Source organism: Musca autumnalis, unplaced genomic scaffold (genome assembly GCF_047663935.1).
Source record: "Musca autumnalis isolate F117 unplaced genomic scaffold, ASM4766393v1 scaffold_3, whole genome shotgun sequence".
Classification (NCBI taxonomy): domain Eukaryota; kingdom Metazoa; phylum Arthropoda; class Insecta; order Diptera; family Muscidae; genus Musca; species Musca autumnalis.
This window is the reverse complement of record NW_027411866.1, coordinates 199,443,340-199,462,382: the sequence shown is the minus strand read 5'-3', so window position 1 is coordinate 199,462,382 and position 19,043 is coordinate 199,443,340. Positions and strand designations below refer to the sequence as shown.

Below are 19,043 nucleotides of genomic sequence, written 5' to 3'. Positions count from 1 at the left end.
GACTTTATTTGTCCACTCCTCCAAAAATTTCGGATAACTTCACTTTAAGACCTGCGCTCAAATCACATTGATTTCCGTTGAAGCAACTTGCATTTGCTGCCTCTCTTATGATGATAAAACATTCTTCAGGGGCAAGCCCATACTTCTTGAAAAAATAGCCCAAAGGGTGTAAAACACCCTATGGCACCATATGTAGTCCCACCAAAATTTGAAGGAAGCGGTTCCATGCGATGACGTGATTTCATGGCATCTTTTGCATTGGTTCAAACGAAGTCGTGAAAGATCCGATCTTTTTATTACCATTTGAACCAATGCAAAGGAAGTCGTGAAAGATCCGTTCTTTTCATCAGCATTTGAACCCATCGATCCAATAGAAACGAATTTTGTGTTTTTATTTATACACATTTTTTTAAATATATAAGATTAATTATTTACAATAGGCTTGATTTTGTCGAAGACTCGAAAACGCAATAACGTTGTTAAAACTCTCGTCGTAATGATAATGTTATTGCAAAGGGTTGGTGAAAATGACATGCCAAAGCATTGGTGTAAATGACATGGTTTGGATCCAAAAATGAATAACATCATTTGGAGTCCAGATCACTTTTACCCATGATTGAATAGCATCTTAGGCATCGAACATTTTGCTGGGTTATTAATGACAGCGTGTGTGTGACGTGAATAAAGCCATTAAAAAAACTCCACTTAGGAGGGGCTTTTGGAACTGGACTTAAAGTATCAGGCTTCGACTAAGAAAAATATTCTGTGGTAGTCATGATCACAAGGACTAAGTGGTATAAACATGTCAACACGATCCGAAAAGTGGCCTTGACCTGGATTTCAGAGCAAAAGTGTTTGAGTGTTGTGGAGCCGGACCTGAAGAATTGGGTCGAAATAGTCCAGCTTGGCACTTAAACTAAGTTTGAGAGCCACTCTTTTCATAGTTAACATGTAATAATCTTTTTCAATAGGCATCTTTAAACCCGTTTTTCTCAAAATTTTTTTTTCTACCCTACACCACTATGTGGGGAGGGTATTATAAGTTGGTTTTGGCCAAAAAGTTTGTAACGCATAGAAATAATGGTCGTAGACCCATACTTATATATACCAAAATGAATGTATCGACGAGCTGAGTCGATCTGGCTAAATGTGTCCGTCCGTCAGTCCGTCCGTCAGTCCAACTAAACCTTGTAATCACGCAATTTTGATCGGATCGTCACGAAATTTTGGATGTTGATGGGGGTCCCGGAGGGGAAGAAGCCTATTGATTTTGGTGATGGTCGGATAATATTTAGGAGTCGGAATTGGCAAAAAATTTATGTGGATAAAAAGACAACGTTTTTTCCAAAGCGAATATCTCAGCTTCTATACGGGGTATACCAAAAGCAAAACCTGACAATAAAAGTAGAAAATATCGCCTTTCTAATGATGTAAAGTAGGTTCTCGCAGGTGATCAAACAACGAAGATATTACAATAGTCGCAAATAAAACCCAAATTTTCATTTTTGCAATTTTAATTATAATGACGAATATCACAGCTTTGGTTGGGTACTTTCCAAAAGCAAAGCCTGGCTGTGAAAGTAGAAGATCCCATCTTTACAATGATGTAAACTAGGTCGGCGTAGGTGACCAAATAACGGAGATATCGCAATAGTAGGTAATACATCCCATTTTTCCACTTTTTTGGAAATCACGCTACAGGTCTCAATTTAGATCGGATCGTCACGAAATTTTGAGGGTTAATTTGGGTCACACAGATGAAGAAGCCCTATTTTGGTGATGGTCGGATAATATTTAGGGGTCGTAATGGGCAAAAAACTTATTTGGAGAAAAAGACAACGTTTTTTTTCCAAAGCGAATATCTCAGCTTCAATATGGGGTATACCAAAAGCAGATCCTGGCCATGAAAGTAAAGAATATCGCCTTTCTAATGATGTAAAGTAGGTTCTCGTAGGTGATCAAACAACGAATATATCACAATAGCCGCTAATAGAACCCAACTTTTTATTTTTGCGATTTTAATAATAATGACGAATATCACAGCTTCGGTTGGGGATCTTCCAATAACAAAGTCCGACTATGAAAGTAGAAAATCCCATCTTTACAGTGATGCAAAGTAGGTTGGCGTAGGTGGCCACATAACGGAGATATCACAACAGGCAATACATCCCATTTTTTAATTTTTTTGTAATCACGCTACAGGTCGTAATTTTAATCGGATCGTCATGAAATTGGTTGCTAATGGGGATCCTACAGAGAAAGAAGCCTATTGATTTTGGTGATGGTCGGATAATATTCAGAGGTCGGAATGGGCAAAAAACTTATTTGGAGAAAAAGACAACGTTTTTTTCCAAAGCGAATATCTCTGCTTCTAGTAGAAAATATCACCTTTGCAACGATGCAATAGTCGGTAATGCATCCCTTTTTCCATTTTTGTGCAATCACACTACGAAATTTTGATCGGATCCTCACGAAATTTTGGGGGTTGTTGGGGGTCTAACACAGAAAGAAGCCTATTGATGGTTGGCATACATCCCACTTTTCCATTTTTATTTGGGTTGTACTGTCGATGCACATAAATGCGTTTCAAAACAAGTAAAAAAGTATCAGTCGGCTTTGCCGACAGAGATATACCCTCAGCCTGTGCAAATTGAAACACTTTTTTCACAAAAAACTTATGTATTTAGGGGGTTTCAAAATTTTGGTCGTATGAACCGACAAAAATGTTGATTAGGAATAAAGTTCAAAAATTTTGCGGAAAAGGTACTTAAAGGAATGGACCGACATAGACCATGGGGGTGCCATAGGGGGTTTTTACACCCTTCGGGCTGTTTTCTCAAGAAGTATGGACTTGCCCCTGAAACAACTTTTACCATCGTAATTGAGGCAGCGAATGTAAGTTGCTTCTACAAAAATCAAAATGATACAATAGCAGGTTTTAAAGTGAACTTATCCAAAATATTATGTGGGAGGTACGGGATGGAGTGGACAAATATAGGCCATATTCGAACCTGATCTATATCTGGTAGATATTATGAGAATGTGGACCAAATCGGTCACTCCCTACAAGAGTTATCGCACAATTTTTCCGAATATTTTTGAACTTTTGTGGGGTAGGTACCTGAAGGAGTGGACCGATATGGCTTATCTACGAACTTAAACTAAGTTTGGAAACAATATTACAAAGGCCAACTTTTGGCCGGAATCGGCATATCCGTTCGAGAATTATCTTGCGCTTCCCATAAACATGGTATCATAGGGTTTGTTTTTCAACTTTCAGGCTATTTTATCAGGAAGTATGGACTTGCCCCTGAGGAAACTTGTACCTTCGTATAGGGGACAGTGAATACAAGATGTTACAACAAAAACCAAGGCGATTGGAGAGCAGGTCATACACTGAACTTTTCCGAAATTTTGTGTGGGAGGTACTCGAAGGAGTTTAACGATTGAGTCCATATTGGAACCTCATCTAAGTCTGGTAGAAATTTCATAATGTGCAATGTATGGACCAAATCGGTTACTTCCTTCAAGAGTTATCGCACGCAAAAATTTTCCGAACATTTTCGAACTTTTGTGGGGGAGGTACCGGAAGGAGTGGACCGATTGAGTCCATATTGGAACCTCATCTAAGTTTGGTAGAAATTACACGATGTGCAAAGTATGGACCAAATCGGTTAATCTCTACAAGAGGTACTTAAAGGAATGGACCGACATAGACCATGGGGGTGCCATAGGGGGTTTTTACACCCTTCGGGCTGTTTTCTCAAGAAGTATGGACTTGCCCCTGAAACAACTTTTACCATCGTAATTGAGGCAGCGAATGTAAGTTGCTTCTACAAAAATTAAAGTGATACAATAGCAGGTTTTAAAGTGAACTTATCCAAAATTTTGTGTGGGAGGTACGGGATGGAGTGGACAAATATAGTCCATATTCGAACCTGATCTATATCTGGTAGATATTATGAGAATGTGGACCAAATCGGTCACTCCCTACAAGAGTTATCGTGCGCACAATTTTTCCGAATATTTTTGAACTTTTGTGGGGAGGTACCTGAAGGAGTGGACCTATATGGCCCATCTTCGAACTTAAATCGAATCTGGACAAAATATTTCGATACCCAAAATTTGAACCGAATCGATTGATCCGTTTGAGAGTTATCGTGCGCACCAGCCAGACAGACGGACAGACAGACGGACGGACATTGCTAGATCTACTCAAAATTGTCTGAAACGGATATCGTACAAACATACTTGGGGTCTAAAACCATTATTTCGATGAGGCACATTTTTGGTCGTATCAAAGTGTAAAGGCTGAGGGTATAAAAATTGACCTGTGTTAATATAGACATACAGAGCAAAGGCGCTAAGCTATCCCAATTTTAATATTTTGAATTTTATTAGTCAAAAGCTTATGAACAGGGGTAGTGGTGTAGGGTATCACATAGTCGGCCCCGACCCGAATATAGCCTTGGCTCACTTGTTTTGAAATGTGACACTCTCTGAGTAATTGAGCGACATGTCCCAGACAGATAAAACAAATATAGATTTCGTTCGTTACTAAATGATATAAATTTTATTTCATATTTCCAAGAGTAATCGATATAAAATAATTTAATTTATATTTTATGTATTTATAATGATATCTGTATATTGTAAGCATATATAGTATAAAAACTATTAAACTATTTACATAAATATTTGATTGTTTCTTGTAGCTATTATATAAAATTTGATTGATTCATTGATTGGTGCATGTATAACAACACATACATATACATATGTATACTAGGGTGTACCAAAACACACATTTTTTGTTGAAATGTCCACACCTAAAATGTTTTCTTAAATGTTTCTGGATGAAATAAGAAAATTTTATGTTTTGCCTTTCAATAAATGTTTTTGTTTTTGGGACACCCTATTGTATACTTTGTTAAAGGATATAAAACAAAACTAAAGAAAATAACAAAATTATAATAAAACTTAACAACACAAAAGTATTAAAAAGTAGTAGTATTTCAAAATGATGCAGGACTATTATAAAGACATCTCCGAATCCTGCCCCAAATAATAAAATTGTGGTGCTGTTAATAGCACAAATGAAAATCTTAGGTTATGTTCGTTCAGAGAACTTTGAAATACAAAAATATTGAGGTGTAACATTTTCATACATAATTTTAAATTTAATTTTTAGTAAAATTTTTAATTTTTATAGAGTTCGGAAACTTATTTATAGTAATGATAAAAATGCTTAGAGAAAAACAGCTAATTGGAAAAGAAATTCTTAAACATTGGTTGGGGCATCCATGCCACAAATTATGGATTTCACAACAGATGCAGCAGCCAGTGAGGCATAATTTTGCCATTTGCGGGTGGTGGTGCCATCCTTATAATCGGAAATACCTAAAAAGAAATAGTATTAAATTACCTGTTTAAAAATATTGTCATTTTTTCATGCTTACCCTTCACCAAAATGAAACTCTCCCGGCAATTGCCAATAATACTATCCAGCACGGAACTCATTTCCAAATCTGTTGCCAATAGGCCATATTTCTTGGCGAATTTTATACGCAGATCATCGTTACGCACCAAATCACGTCCGGAACCAATGGGTCCCAAATGCAGGCGCGACTTTGGTATACCATCTACATTATCTGCTCCGATGGGATGTGATACCTCAATCACTTCATTGTTACCAATACTCATAAACAGTTTATCTGAAGTGGCGGCAGGACGATTAAAATCACTTTCAGTTTTTTGTTGTAGAAAGTCAAAAGCCTCAGTCATATAAGTCTCCCATGGACGTTTTACTTCCATATTAGCTTGTAGACTTTCGGCGATTTGTTGTAGGCAATCGTTTTTAGGGAAATAGGTTTTAACATCTTCACCACTGTTATAGACATAAACGTAGGGCTTTTCGGAGCTGAAAGGAGAGAACGTATTCAGTATTAGATAACTTTTTCTGGAGACGTAGTAAAAATTTTTGTTTTTGAAAAAAAAGAAGTGCTTCTATAGACAATTTCTGAAAGAAAGGGTGCTTCTATAGACCCTTTCTGAAAGAGTCTTTCTGAAAGAAAGGATGCTTCTATAGATCCTTTCTGAAAGAAAGGGTGCTTCTATAGACCCTTTCTGAAAGAAAGGGTGCTTCTATAGACCCTTTCTGAAGGAAAGGGTGCTTCTATAGACCCTTTCTGAAGGAAAGGGTGCTTCTAAAGACGCTTTCTAAAAGAAAGGGTGCTTCTAAAGACCCTTTCTAAAAGAAAAGGTGCTTCTAAAGACCCTTTCTAAAAGAAAGGGTGCTTCTAATGACCCTTTCTATAAGAAAAGGTGCTTCTAATGACCCTTTCTAAAAGAAAGGGTGCTTCTAAAGACCCTTTCTAAAAGAAAAGGTGCTAATAAAGACCCTTTCTAAAAGAAAGGGTGCTTCTTAAGACCCTTTCTAAAAGAAAGGGTGCTTCTAAAGACGATTTCTATAAGAAAGAGTGCTTCTGTAGACCCTCTCTGAAAGAAAGGGTGCTTCTATAGACCCTCTCTGAAAGAAAGGGTGCTTCTACAGACCCTCTCTGAAAGAAAGGGTGCTTCTATAGACCCTCTCTGAAAGAAAGGGTGCTTCTACAGACCCTCTCTGAAAGAAAGGGTGCTTCTATAGACCCTCTCTGAAAGAAAGGGTGCTCCTATAGACCCTCTCTGAAAGAAAGGGTGCTTCTATAGACCCTTTCAAAACGAAAGGGTGCTTCTATAGACCCTTTCAAAACGAAAGGGTGCTTCTATAGACCCTTTCAAAATGAAAGGGTGCTTCTATAGACCCTTTCAAAACGGAAGGGTGCTTCTAAAGACCCTTTCTAAAAGAAAGGGTGCTTCTAAAGACCCTTTCTAAAAGAAAGGGTGCTTCTAAAGACCCTTTCTAAAAGAAAGGGTGCTTCTAAAGACCCTTTCTAAAAGAAAGGGTGCTTCTAAAGACCCTTTCTAAAAGAAAGGGTGCAAGCAAAAGATCGTGTTTTCTCGCTATTTGCGATGATGTAGAATCCCAGCCGTTTGGACTCGCGTACAAGATTGTGACTAAGAAACTGAAATGCTTCGGCTCAAGTACACCTACAGATGCTAAAACATTAGATAACATTGTGAATCACCTTTTTCCTCACCAAGCTGTAACATCATGGGCAACTTTTGACCCTGGGGGACATTTTGCCCACCCCCCGGTTACACCAGCGGAGATAAATATTGCCGTCTCTAAATTCGATGACTCTAAAGCGCCTGGTCTCGATGGAATTCCCAACTACGTTCTAAAAGAGATTATAAGTTGCTGTGGAGAACAAATGCTTAAATTACTGAACTCCTGCTTAGAATATGGATCCTTTCCATCGTTATGGAAAAGGCAAAGACTAGTCCTATTGCCCAAAAACGGCAAGCCCTTGGAAAATCCTTCATCATACCGCCCGCTATGTATGATAGATACATGCGGAAAACTCCTTGAGAGCATTATCCGCGACAGACTTGAAGAGTACATAGAACGTGCAAAGGGCTTATCTGAAAGCCAATTTGGCTTCAGAAAAAAAAGATCTACGATCGATGCAATAAAAATGGTAACAGATATCGCAAGGGAAGCAACAAATGGCCAAAGCTGGAAAAAAGAGTATTGTGTTGTCATAACACTAGATGTTAAAAATGCCTTTAACACAGCTAACTGGGAGAATATTATAAACGCTCTGAGACGGTTAAACGTCCCGGCATATCTTGTGGCTATACTCAAGGACTACTTCCGCAACAGAATACTAATATACCAAACTGAGGAGGGTTTAAAAGAATACCGAATATCAGGAGGAGTACCACAAGGATCTGTTCTTGGACCTCTTCTGTGGAACGTAATGTATGATGGTGTCTTAAAGCTAAAACTCCCAGAGAGAGCAAATATTATTGGATTTGCAGATGATATTGCGCTAGTTATAGTTGCAAAAACAACCGAAGAAGCAAAAAATGTCTCAGAAGTCAGCATACAGTTGGTTAAATCGTGGCTGTGTTCACAAGGCCTAGCATTAGCCGATCAAAAAACGGAAGCTGTATTAATTACAAGCCGCAGAACTGTAGAAAGGATAAATATTCAAATCGGAGAATGTACAATCACAACAGCGGAAAGCCTGAAATACCTAGGCGTTATTATAGACAATCGTTTATCTTTCAAGGAGCATTTGAATTACGTAAAGGCGAAAGCCGGGAACACTTGTAAAGCGCTGTGCCGTATAATGCCAAACACAAGAGGTCCGAGATACTTAAAGAGAAAAATTCTGGCAGGAGTTACCAAAAATATTATTCTTTATGCAGCACCAATATGGGCGAAATCCTTGAGGTATGCCACTTATTACGAAAAGATTGGTACAGTATACAGACTGGCAGCACTACGTGTATGCTGTGCATATAGGACTGTTTCTGACGATGCAGCCTATGTTATCGCAGCTATGATTCCCATAGATATTCTTGCAAGAGAATCAGAATACGTATACAACTCAAGAAGCTCACAGGAAATAGATAATGAATCCGACGTCGCAAGAAGACGTAGCATTACCGAATGGCAAAGTAGGTGGTCAGCATCTACAAAAGGCAGATGGACGTATTCTCTGATAAGAAATGTGGACACATGGTCAAATAGGCGACATGGAGATCTAAACTTCTATCTCACCCAATTTCTCTCCGGACATGGCTGTTTCAGGTCCTATTTATACCGTTTTGGACTTGACTGCTCCCCTGATTGTCCCTGCTGCGTGGAACATGTAGAAGACCCATACCACGTTTTCTTTCTGTCCCCGCGATTCAGTGAAGAGAGGACAAATTTAGAGCGGCAAGTTGGTAGTGAGATATGTGTAGAAAACATAATCGAAATTATGATGACGTCTCTAAGCAATTGGGAGTATGTATGTGAGTACGTAAAGACAATAATATTGGAATTACGGAGGCAAGACGATATTCGAAGAAGAATAACAAATAGAAGTGTTCTATAGAACATTCCCCCCTGCGACGAAATGCCTGTACGGCGGTACCGCAGGGATGGTGGATCAGAGTAAAGGGGTTATTTTAGCGTGTTAAAGTCTCGCACAACTGGCGAAATCATAAACCAGGTAGCCAGAGTCTTTCGATGATTTTTTCCCCGACCAAAAAAAAAAAAAAAAAAAAAGAAAGGGTGCTTCTAAAGACCCTTTCTAAAAGAAAGGGTGCTTCTAAAGAACCTTTCTAAAAGAAAGGGTGCTTCTAAAGACCCTTTCTAAAAGAAAGGGTGCTTCTAAAGACCCTTTCTAAAAGAAAGGGTGCTTCTAAAACCCTTTCTAAAAGAAAGGGTGCTTCTAAAGACCCTTTCTAAAAGAAAGGGTGCTTCTAAAGACCCTTTCTAAAAGAAAGGGTGCTTCTAAAGACCCTTTCCAAAAGAAAGGGTGCTTCTAAAGACCCTCTCTGAAAGAAAGGGTGCTTCTATAGACCCTTTCAAAACGAAAGGGTGCTTCTATAGACCCTTTCAAAACGGAAGGGTGCTTCTAAAGACCCTTTCTAAAAGAAAGGGTGCTTCTAAAGACCCTTTCTAAAAGAAAGGGTGCTTCTAAAGACCATTTCTAAAAGAAAGGGTGCTTCTAAAGACCCTCTCTGAAAGAAAGGGTGCTTCTATAGACCCTCTCTGAAAGAAAGGGTGCTTCTATAGACCCTCTCTGAAAGAAAGGGTGCTTCTATAGACCCTCTCTGAAAGAAAGGTGCTCCTATAGACCCTCTCTGAAAGAAAGGGTGCTTCTATAGACCCTTTCAAAACGAAAGGGTGCTTCTATAGACCCTTTCAAAACGAAAGGGTGCTTCTATAGACCCTTTCAAAACGAAAGGGTGCTTCTATAGACCCTTTCAAAACGGAAGGGTGCTTCTAAAGACCCTTTCTAAAAGAAAGGGTGCTTCTAAAGAACCTTTCTAAAAGAAAGGGTACTTCTAAAGACCCTTTCTAAAAGAAAGGGTGCTTCTAAAGACCCTTTCTAAAAAAAGGGTGCTTCTAAAGACCCTTTCTAAAAGAAAGGGTGCTTCTAAAGACCATTTCTAAAAGAAAGGGTGCTTCTAAATACCCTTTCTAAAAGAAAGGGTGCTTCTAAAGACCCTTTCTAAAAGAAAGGGTGCTTCTAAAGACCCTCTCTGAAAGAAAGGGTGCTTCTATAGACCCTTTCAAAACGAAAGGGTGCTTCTACAGACCCTTTCAAAACGGAAGGGTGCTTCTAAAGACCCTTTCTAAAAGAAAGGGTGCTTCTAAAGAACCTTTCTAAAAGAAAGGGTGCTTCTAAAGACCCTTTCTAAAAGAAAGGGTGCTTCTAAAGACCCTTTCTAAAAAAAGGGTGCTTCTAAAGACCCTTTCTAAAAGAAAGGGTGCTTCTAAAGACCATTTCTAAAAGAAAGGGTGCTTCTAAAGACCCTTTCTAAAAGAAAGGGTGCTTCTAAAGACCCTTTCTAAAAGAAAGGGTGCTTCTAAAGACCCTCTCTGAAAGAAAGGGTGCTTCTATAGACCCTTTCAAAACAAAAGGGTGCTTCTATAGACCCTTTCAAAACGGAAGGGTGCTTCTAAAGACCCTTTCTAAAAGAAAGGGTGCTTCTAAAGACCCTTTCTAAAAGAAAGGGTGCTTCTAAAGACCCTTCCTAAAAGAAAGGGTGCTTCTAAAGACCCTTTCTAAAAGAAAGGGTGCTTCTAAAGACGATTTCTATATGAAAGAGTGCTTCTGTAGACCCTTTCTGAAATAAAGGGTGCTTCTATAGACCCTTTCTGAAAGAAAGACTGCTTCTATAGACCTGTTCTGAAAGAAAGGGTGCTTCTATAGACCCTTTCTGAAAGAAAGGGTGCTTCTTTAGACCCTTTCTGAAAGAAAGGGTGCTTCTATAGACCCTTTCTGAAAGAAAGGGTGCTTCTATAGACCCTTTCTGAAAGAAAGGGTGCTTCTATAGACCCTTTCCAAAAGAGAGGGTGCTTCTATAGACCCTTTCCAAAAGAAAGGGTGCTTCTATAGACCCTTTCTGAAAGAAAGGGTGCTTCTATAGACCCTTTCTGAAAGAAAGGGTGCTTCTATAGACCCTTTCCAAAAGAGAGGGTGCTTCTATAGACCCTTTCCAAAAGAAAGGGTGCTTCTATAGACCCTTTCTGAAAGAAAGGGTGCTTCTATAGACCCTTTCTCAAAGAAAGGGTGCTTCTATAGACCCGTTCTGAAAGAAAGGGTGCTTCTATAGACCCTTTCTGAAGGAAAGGGTGCTTCTATAGACCCTTCTGAAGGAAAGGGTGCTTCTATTGACCCTTTCTCAAAGAATGGGTGCTTCTATAGACCCGTTCTGAAAGAAAGGGTGCTTCTATATACCCGTTCTGAAAGAAAGGGTGCTTCTATAGACCCGTTCTGAAAGAAAGGGTGCTTCTATAGACCCGTTCTGAAAGAAAGGGTGCTTCTATAGACCCTTTCTCAAAGAAAGGGTGCTTCTATAGACCCTTTCTCAAAGAAAGGGTGCTTCTATAGACCCTTTCTCAAAGAAAGGGTGCTTCTATAGACCCGTTCTGAAAGAAAGGGTGCTTCTATAGACCCTTTCCAAAAGAAAGGGTGCTTCTATAGACCCGTTCTGAAAGAAAGGGTGTTTCTATAAACCCTTTCCAAAAGAAAGGGTGCTTCTATAGACCCTTTCCAAAAGAAAGGGTGCTTCTATAGACCCTTTCCAAAAGAAAGGGTGCTTCTACAGACCCTTTCCAAAAGAAAGGGTACTTCTATAGACCCTTTCCAAAAGAAAGGGTGCTTCTATAGACCCTTTCCAAAAGAAAGGGTGCTTCTATAGACCCTTTCCAAAAGAAAGGGTGCTTCTATAGACCCTTTCCAAAAGAAAGGGTGCTTCTATAGACCCTTTCCAAAAGAAAGGGTGCTTCTATAGACCCTTTCCAAAAGAAAGGGTGCTTCTATAGTCCCTTTCCAAAAGAAAGGGTGCTTCTATAGACCCTTTCCAAAAGAAAGGGTGCTTCTATAGACCCTTTCCAAAAGAAAGGGTGCTTCTATAGACCCTTTCCAAAAGAAAGGGTGCTTCTATAGACCCTTTCCAAAAGAAAGGGTGCTTCTATAGACCCTTTCCAAAAGAAAGGGTGCTTCTATAGACCCTTTCCAAAAGAAAGGGTGCTTCTATAGACCCTTTCCAAAAGAAAGGGTGCTTCTATAGACCCTTTCCAAAAGAAAGGGTGCTTCTATAGACCCTTTCCAAAAGAAAGGGTGCTTCTATAGACCCTTTCCAAAAGAAAGGGTGCTTCTATAGACCCTTTCCAAAAGAAAGGGTGCTTCTATAGACCCTTTCCAAAAGAAAGGGTGCTTCTATAGACCCTTTCCAAAAGAAAGGGTGCTTCTATAGACCCTTTCCAAAAGAAAGGGTGCTTCTATAGACCCTTTCCAAAAGAAAGGGTGCTTCTATAGACCCTTTCCAAAAGAAAGGGTGCTTCTATAGACCCTTTCCAAAAGAAAGGGTGCTTCTATAGACCCTTTCCAAAAGAAAGGGTGCTTCTATAGACCCTTTCCAAAAGAAAGGGTGCTTCTATAGACCCTTTCCAAAAGAAAGGGTGCTTCTATAGACCCTTTCCAAAAGAAAGGGTGCTTCTATAGACCCTTTCCAAAAGAAAGGGTGCTTCTATAGACCCTTTCCAAAAGAAAGGGTGCTTCTATAGACCCTTTCCAAAAGAAAGGGTGCTTCTATAGACCCTTTCCAAAAGAAAGGGTGCTTCTATAGACCCTTTCCAAAAGAAAGGGTGCTTCTATAGACCCTTTCCAAAAGAAAGGGTGCTTCTATAGACCCTTTCCAAAAGAAAGGGTGCTTCTATAGACCCTTTCCAAAAGAAAGGGTGCTTCTATAGACCCTTTCCAAAAGAAAGGGTGCTTCTATAGACCCTTTCCAAAAGAAAGGGTGCTTCTATAGACCCTTTCCAAAAGAAAGGGTGCTTCTATAGACCCTTTCCAAAAGAAAGGGTGCTTCTATAGACCCTTTCCAAAAGAAAGGGTGCTTCTATAGACCCTTTCCAAAAGAAAGGGTGCTTCTATAGACCCTTTCCAAAAGAAAGGGTGCTTCTATAGACCCTTTCCAAAAGAAAGGTTGCTTCTATAGACCCTTTCCAAAAGAAAGGGTGCTTCTATAGACCCTTTCCAAAAGAAAGGGTGCTTCTATAGACCCTTTCCAAAAGAAAGGGTGCTTCTATAGACCCTTTCCAAAAGAAAGGGTGCTTCTATAGACCCTTTCCAAAAGAAAGGGTGCTTCTATAGACCCTTTCCAAAAGAAAGGGTGCTTCTATAGACCCTTTCCAAAAGAAAGGGTGCTTCTATAGACCCTTTCCAAAAGAAAGGGTGCTTCTATAGACCCTTTCCAAAAGAAAGGGTGCTTCTATAGACCCTTTCCAAAAGAAAGGGTGCTTCTATAGACCCTTTCCAAAAGAAAGGGTGCTTCTATAGACCCTTTCCAAAAGAAAGGGTGCTTCTATAGACCCTTTCCAAAAGAAAGGGTGCTTCTATAGACCCTTTCCAAAAGAAAGGGTGCTTCTATAGACCCTTTCCAAAAGAAAGGGTGCTTCTATAGACCCTTTCCAAAAGAAAGGGTGCTTCTATAGACCCTTTCCAAAAGAAAGGGTGCTTCTATAGACCCTTTCCAAAAGAAAGGGTGCTTCTATAGACCCTTTCCAAAAGAAAGGGTGCTTCTATAGACCCTTTCCAAAAGAAAGGGTGCTTCTATAGACCCTTTCCAAAAGAAAGGGTGCTTCTATAGACCCTTTCCAAAAGAAAGGGTGCTTCTATAGACCCTTTCCAAAAGAAAGGGTGCTTCTATAGACCCTTTCCAAAAGAAAGGGTGCTTCTATAGACCCTTTCCAAAAGAAAGGGTGCTTCTATAGACCCTTTCCAAAAGAAAGGGTGCTTCTATAGGCCCTTTCCAAAAGAAAGGATGCTTCTATTAACTTTTTCTTAAAGATAGGATGCTTCTATAGATCCCCTCTGAAAGAAAGGATGCTTCTATAGACCCTTTCCAAAAGAAAGGGTGCTTCTATAGATCCTTTCTGAAAGAAAGGGTGCTTCTATAGATCCTTTCTGAAAGAAAGTGTGCTTCTATAGATCCTTTCTGAAAGAAAGGGTCCTTCTATAGATCCTTTCTGAAAGAAAGGGTGCTTCTATAGATCCTTTCTGAAAGAAAGGGTGCTTCTATAGATCCTTTCTGAAAGAAAGGGTGCTTCTATTCACCAGTTCAAGAATTTTAAATAGAATAGAAATAGAAATAGAATACATACTTATAAAACAACTTACCCATTGGCCAAAGCTCTCTGTTTGTCCACATATGAGATAACAACATCACCGAGACGAACATGCTTCTTATAATCAGTGTAATGGGGTACACCGCCAGCCACGCCCACAATAAAGACGTAATCAACTTTTTGGAATGTGCCCAATAGACGGGTGGTGGTATTGCCCGTAGCAGTCATGGCCTCACGAGTGCTACCTACCGATGGTAATTTTGTGCTGACAATGCGATGAGCCCCAATATTGCCCAAAGTATAGACATTGGATTCACCTATATTACAACAAAAAGAACAAAAATGTTATTAATACAAATTTTAAAAAATCTAAACTAAGTTTAACATAAACAATTTCACTAGGGTGGGTGAGGGGGTGTATGGGTGACTTGAGTTGATGGTGTTATGGGCAATATTTTCAATGGTGCAATAAACAACAAAATATGGGCCAAATGTAGTTTTTCGTTTGTTGACCAGGGGCGGGACATTTGGTGAAGGTGTTTTTTTTTGAGGGGGCGAAATGTATGAACTTAAGATGTGGAGAAGAGTAGACAACACGACACAACAAGTTTTCTTTTTACAAAAAAATATATTCCCAATACCAAAAATAATAACCAATAACAACATAATAGGTACGTCTACAACACAAAAAGCTTCGGTAATTTTTTGAATATTTTACAAGGACAATAATGTTATGCTGTAGTAGTTAGGCTAGCCCATCTTCCTGTGGGCTTGTTTCATTTCTTACCAATACGTTTTCTCTTTTTCTTTTTTAAAGAATCTTTAGTAAGAGTATCTGTTTATTTTGAGGTTATGTTTGATTATGGATTAGAAAGGCCAAGGGGGGAATGTTTGTAGTTGGTTGGTAGTATTGGTGTACAGACAAGGGGTTTTTTATGTATATAGAGAGAATAAAAGAAAAATAAATGAATTAGTTAAGTCAAACTTCTGCAGGGTAATTAATGTAGTTTTTAATTATTTTTCTGAATTCTGACGAGAATCAGTAGGGTCTGTATTAATTTTTGTTCTCATCCTTTAATATATTTTTAAAATATTATTTATTTTATATGTTACTTACCCACAGTTGTATAACGCACAAAGGTTTCCTTATTCTCCAACATGGCATCCACGGCCAATTTTTCACAATACTGAGCCGTAATAATGGCAATGGTGGGCTGTTTATTGGATGCAATTGTTGGCATTTGTTTGACAACCTGAAATAAAAAATAAACAGTAATTAATAAAATTGTAAAGTTGTGAGCGCCAAAGTAACACCTTAGAAAATTTCTGAAGAATACGAATCTAAGACACCTGCAGGGTGATAGTAACAATCCTGGTATAAAGGACGAATTAAGATTTTATCTTCCTTTATTTCTCCCTCTTTTCGACTAGACAAGCACCCTTAAGTGTTGTAACCTGGGGAGCTACTTTTAACGCCCACTAATGGTAGAGAGTTGAACTGTCTGGTTTTTACCCATCCTTGAAAAAATACCTTACTCTAACAACTACACGTAAATTAAAATTGGCAGGGCAAGAATCGGAGAAGACGCCAATCAAAACAGCGAAGAGGTTAAACCCTCGAGAGGCACAACAGAGGCCGACGAAACCATAAGCAAAAAAAAACCCCAGAAGGAGGTATACAGACCCATCGAGATGTTTTCGTGTGACTCATCATCTGCCTCAACTCCAAAAACCCACAAAAGTGTAATGGAGGTGAGCACGTTGATGAACAGAGTGAAGCCATTCGACTTAGGTGCAAACACGAGCAGGCGGAGCAGTAGTGGGTATGTAACAGCGACAACTACTTCGAAGATCGCCATACCTCAGTCGACCAATCCCAAATCACAACCAGTGGTTGTGAAGACAATCTGGTCGGCCGAGGAACAGCATATTGCCTCGAAGAAGTGGACACCCTTACAGTCGGTCTATTCGCCAGCGTCTTATTTTTCAGTGACGATGAAGGTTAGAGAGAAGATCACTACTGGAGAGCCCAAAAACTCTACAGTCAGTGTATCTTCGCGGAAACCTTGTACGGCTGCGAAGGCGAGCAAGCCTAGAGCGAACCCCAGTTCTTCGTAGAAACCATGCTCGTCTAACCCGCAGAATGTTGACAATGCTCCGCGACGTATTGTCCCAAATGATCCAGCGACCATTGATAAAGCTGATGCTAACGGGTGCATCCGCGATTGCCATTGTTTACTGGTTGAAGGTCATCTCAGACGTTTTAGATCAGAGCAACGTTCGACTCGGCCAGGCAGCCCTTTATAAGAGAGCCAAGTTCATTAGCAGCGATAATAAGAAATTAATAGATTTTCTTAATCACGCATTTTATGGCATTAGCTCACAGTGGGAAGGCAGTTACCTGGCGGCTGTATCTATTGTCGGGTTTGTTATTAAGTTTGTCAGAGGACGTCTGGAGAAGACTAAAAAGTCTAGAGGGATGCTAACGATCGGATTAGGAAAATTACTCTTCTCAATCCCTACGAAGCACTAGTAGGACGGAAGGAAACCTAACTCATTGAAAAGCTACTCCTGTTGTACTTATGAAAATTTTCTCAACCTAAATCATCGACATTGCCCTAATCCATGCACCTTATTTGTATAAAAATAAGGTGAATAGACTAAGTGAAAAACCCTATAGTTTGTCCCCAGGCTTGAATTGGGACAAGGGTGTATAGTTGCTAAAAACGAACCTTAATTTAACTCTTTTGTCTAATTTCCCAACGGTGCGGATGGAAGGATAACGTAGCAGGCCTTTGATACTGTCCTCGATCGACATGCTGTACGAAGACCCCGAACCACCAGGCAAGGTCAGCGGCTTTTGGACGAGCTAGTGAGCATAGGCTAGGTAATCTTTGGGTACGAAGCAAATGTTCAGCACTTTCGTTGGGGAATCAGTGACACAAATGTAAAAGGTGATCGCACATTCAACTTTATTTTACAATTTTAAAAAATAGGTTACTCTCATCTCGATTTAGCAATGTCCGTCCGTCTGTCGGTCTGGCTGGAGCGCACGATAACTCTCGAACGGATTAACCGATTTTGACCAAAATTCGGCTTTCGTAATATTTTATTCAAACTTAGTTTAAGTTCGAAAATGAGACACATCGGTCAACTCCTTCGGGTACCTCCCCCATAAAAGTTCAAAAATGTTCGGAATCTAGACGGGAGTAACACCTTTGGTTTATACTTTGCGCATCGTGAAATTTCTACCAGTCATAGTTGACGTTCCAATAAGGACTCTATCGGTGCACTCCTTCGGGCACATCCCACACAAAATTTTGGAAAAGTTCACCTCTCGAATCGCTTTGATTTCTGTTGTAACAACTTGTATTCGCTGCCACCATTATTTCCTGAGAAAATAGCCGAAAAGTGTAAAAACCCCTATGACACAATCTGCAGTGACTGGAACACACGATAACTCTCGAACTAATCAACCAATTGGTTCAAAATTCGGCCTTAGTAATATTTTGTCTTAGTTAAAATTCTAAGATTTATCCAAGATTTTATCCACTAATTCAGGTCTTATGCTACTACAACAACAACAAATAATTCAGGTACCTCCAACACACAAGTTAAAAAATTTTTCGTAAAACTTGTGCGTACGATAACGCTTGAAGGCAAACTTCAGATCTACTACAACTACAACTTTAGTTCAACTTCTAAAATGGTCCATATCGGTATTTTCCTTAGAGCACCTACCTCACAAAAGTTCAAGATTTTTGTTTAAGTGCTAAACTACTTCAGTAGATGAAAGTTTCTATATACATAGGCTGAGGGTATGTCTCTGTCGGCAAAGCCCATTGATACTGTTTGACTTCTAGTTTTTTGTAGAAGTTTTTTTTCGCATCCCCTATTACGATGGTCGTACCAGGGACCACCCTAACACATGTTCAATATTATCGTTTGAGTGCTGTTTAAAGGCTGTTCGAGTTTCATAATGAAATTTTTACCAAAGGAACTCCTTGTGGCCCTGTTTACAGAGGTATATTGTTTTTCGTGGACAAATCCATTCTTCCTGAGATAATTTACCAAAAACACCAAAATGGCTACGCACCAACTAAAACGTGAAATGTCTGGTGGGTACGATAGCTATCGAGAAGAGTGACTGACATTGGTCCGAACTTTGCACATTATATTACTTCCCTCAAAATCAAGTTCGAAGATGGACTATAAGAAACAACTCCGTTCGGTACCTTACTTACGAAAGTTAAAAATTTTGGCTTAAGTGCAGTCGGTCCATTCCTTCAGGTTGATTCTCGGCAAAAGTTCAATATTTCAGCGCTTTAACCCATTTTAAGCCCATTCTCGAATCGTGTTGAGATTTTAATAGCGGGTAGTCATTGTGTTGGATGACATAGGGGATGGAAGATACCAAGGAACGGTCCTGACCGGCTTTAACATGGCAACGTAACCCTCCCCTAGAAAAAAGCAGCCTACTATGAAAAAAACGAAAGAAAAGAAAAGCCAATCCCTCTAAAGTTGACGAACCCCGTAAACGTTTTAAGGACCATTATCTGCGAATCTGCACCTGGAATGTTCGCACTCTTTATAGAGAAGGTGCAGTTTACGCATTGGCAGATGTACTTGAAAAATACAAGGCCGACATTACCGCCATACAGGAAATACGATGGATTGGGAAAGGCGTCACAACAACACCTAAAGGTGACGCACTGTATTATAGCTGCCGTGACACAAAGCATGCAAAGTTGGTCGGAGGTATAAACATCTGGTCTCCAGCTTCACCACAGTGAATTAAAAA

At 39.6% G+C, this 19,043-nt stretch overlaps 1 protein-coding gene across 4 annotated transcripts in view; it reads right to left on the bottom strand.

Moving 5' to 3' along the window:
- Window positions 1-4,545: 4,545 nt before the first annotated feature.
- The window catches only part of LOC141398687 (uncharacterized), a 155,347-nt gene continuing 140,849 nt past the window's right edge, over window positions 4,546-19,043 (bottom strand). For 2 of the 4 annotated variants that reach the window (XM_073976241.1, XM_073976243.1), the window contains 5 exons: window positions 15,360-15,495; window positions 15,030-15,077; window positions 14,295-14,559; window positions 5,460-5,920; window positions 4,546-5,400 (listed from right to left, as the gene is read on the bottom strand). In XM_073976241.1, coding sequence (XP_073832342.1) covers window positions 5,282-5,400; window positions 5,460-5,920; window positions 14,295-14,559; window positions 15,030-15,077; window positions 15,360-15,495 — 1,029 coding nt within the window. In that variant the 3' untranslated portion in view covers window positions 4,546-5,281. The remainder of the gene's footprint in view (window positions 5,401-5,459; window positions 5,921-14,294; window positions 14,560-15,029; window positions 15,078-15,359; window positions 15,496-19,043) is intronic. The other 2 variants (XM_073976242.1, XM_073976244.1) reach the window with 1 other exon arrangement.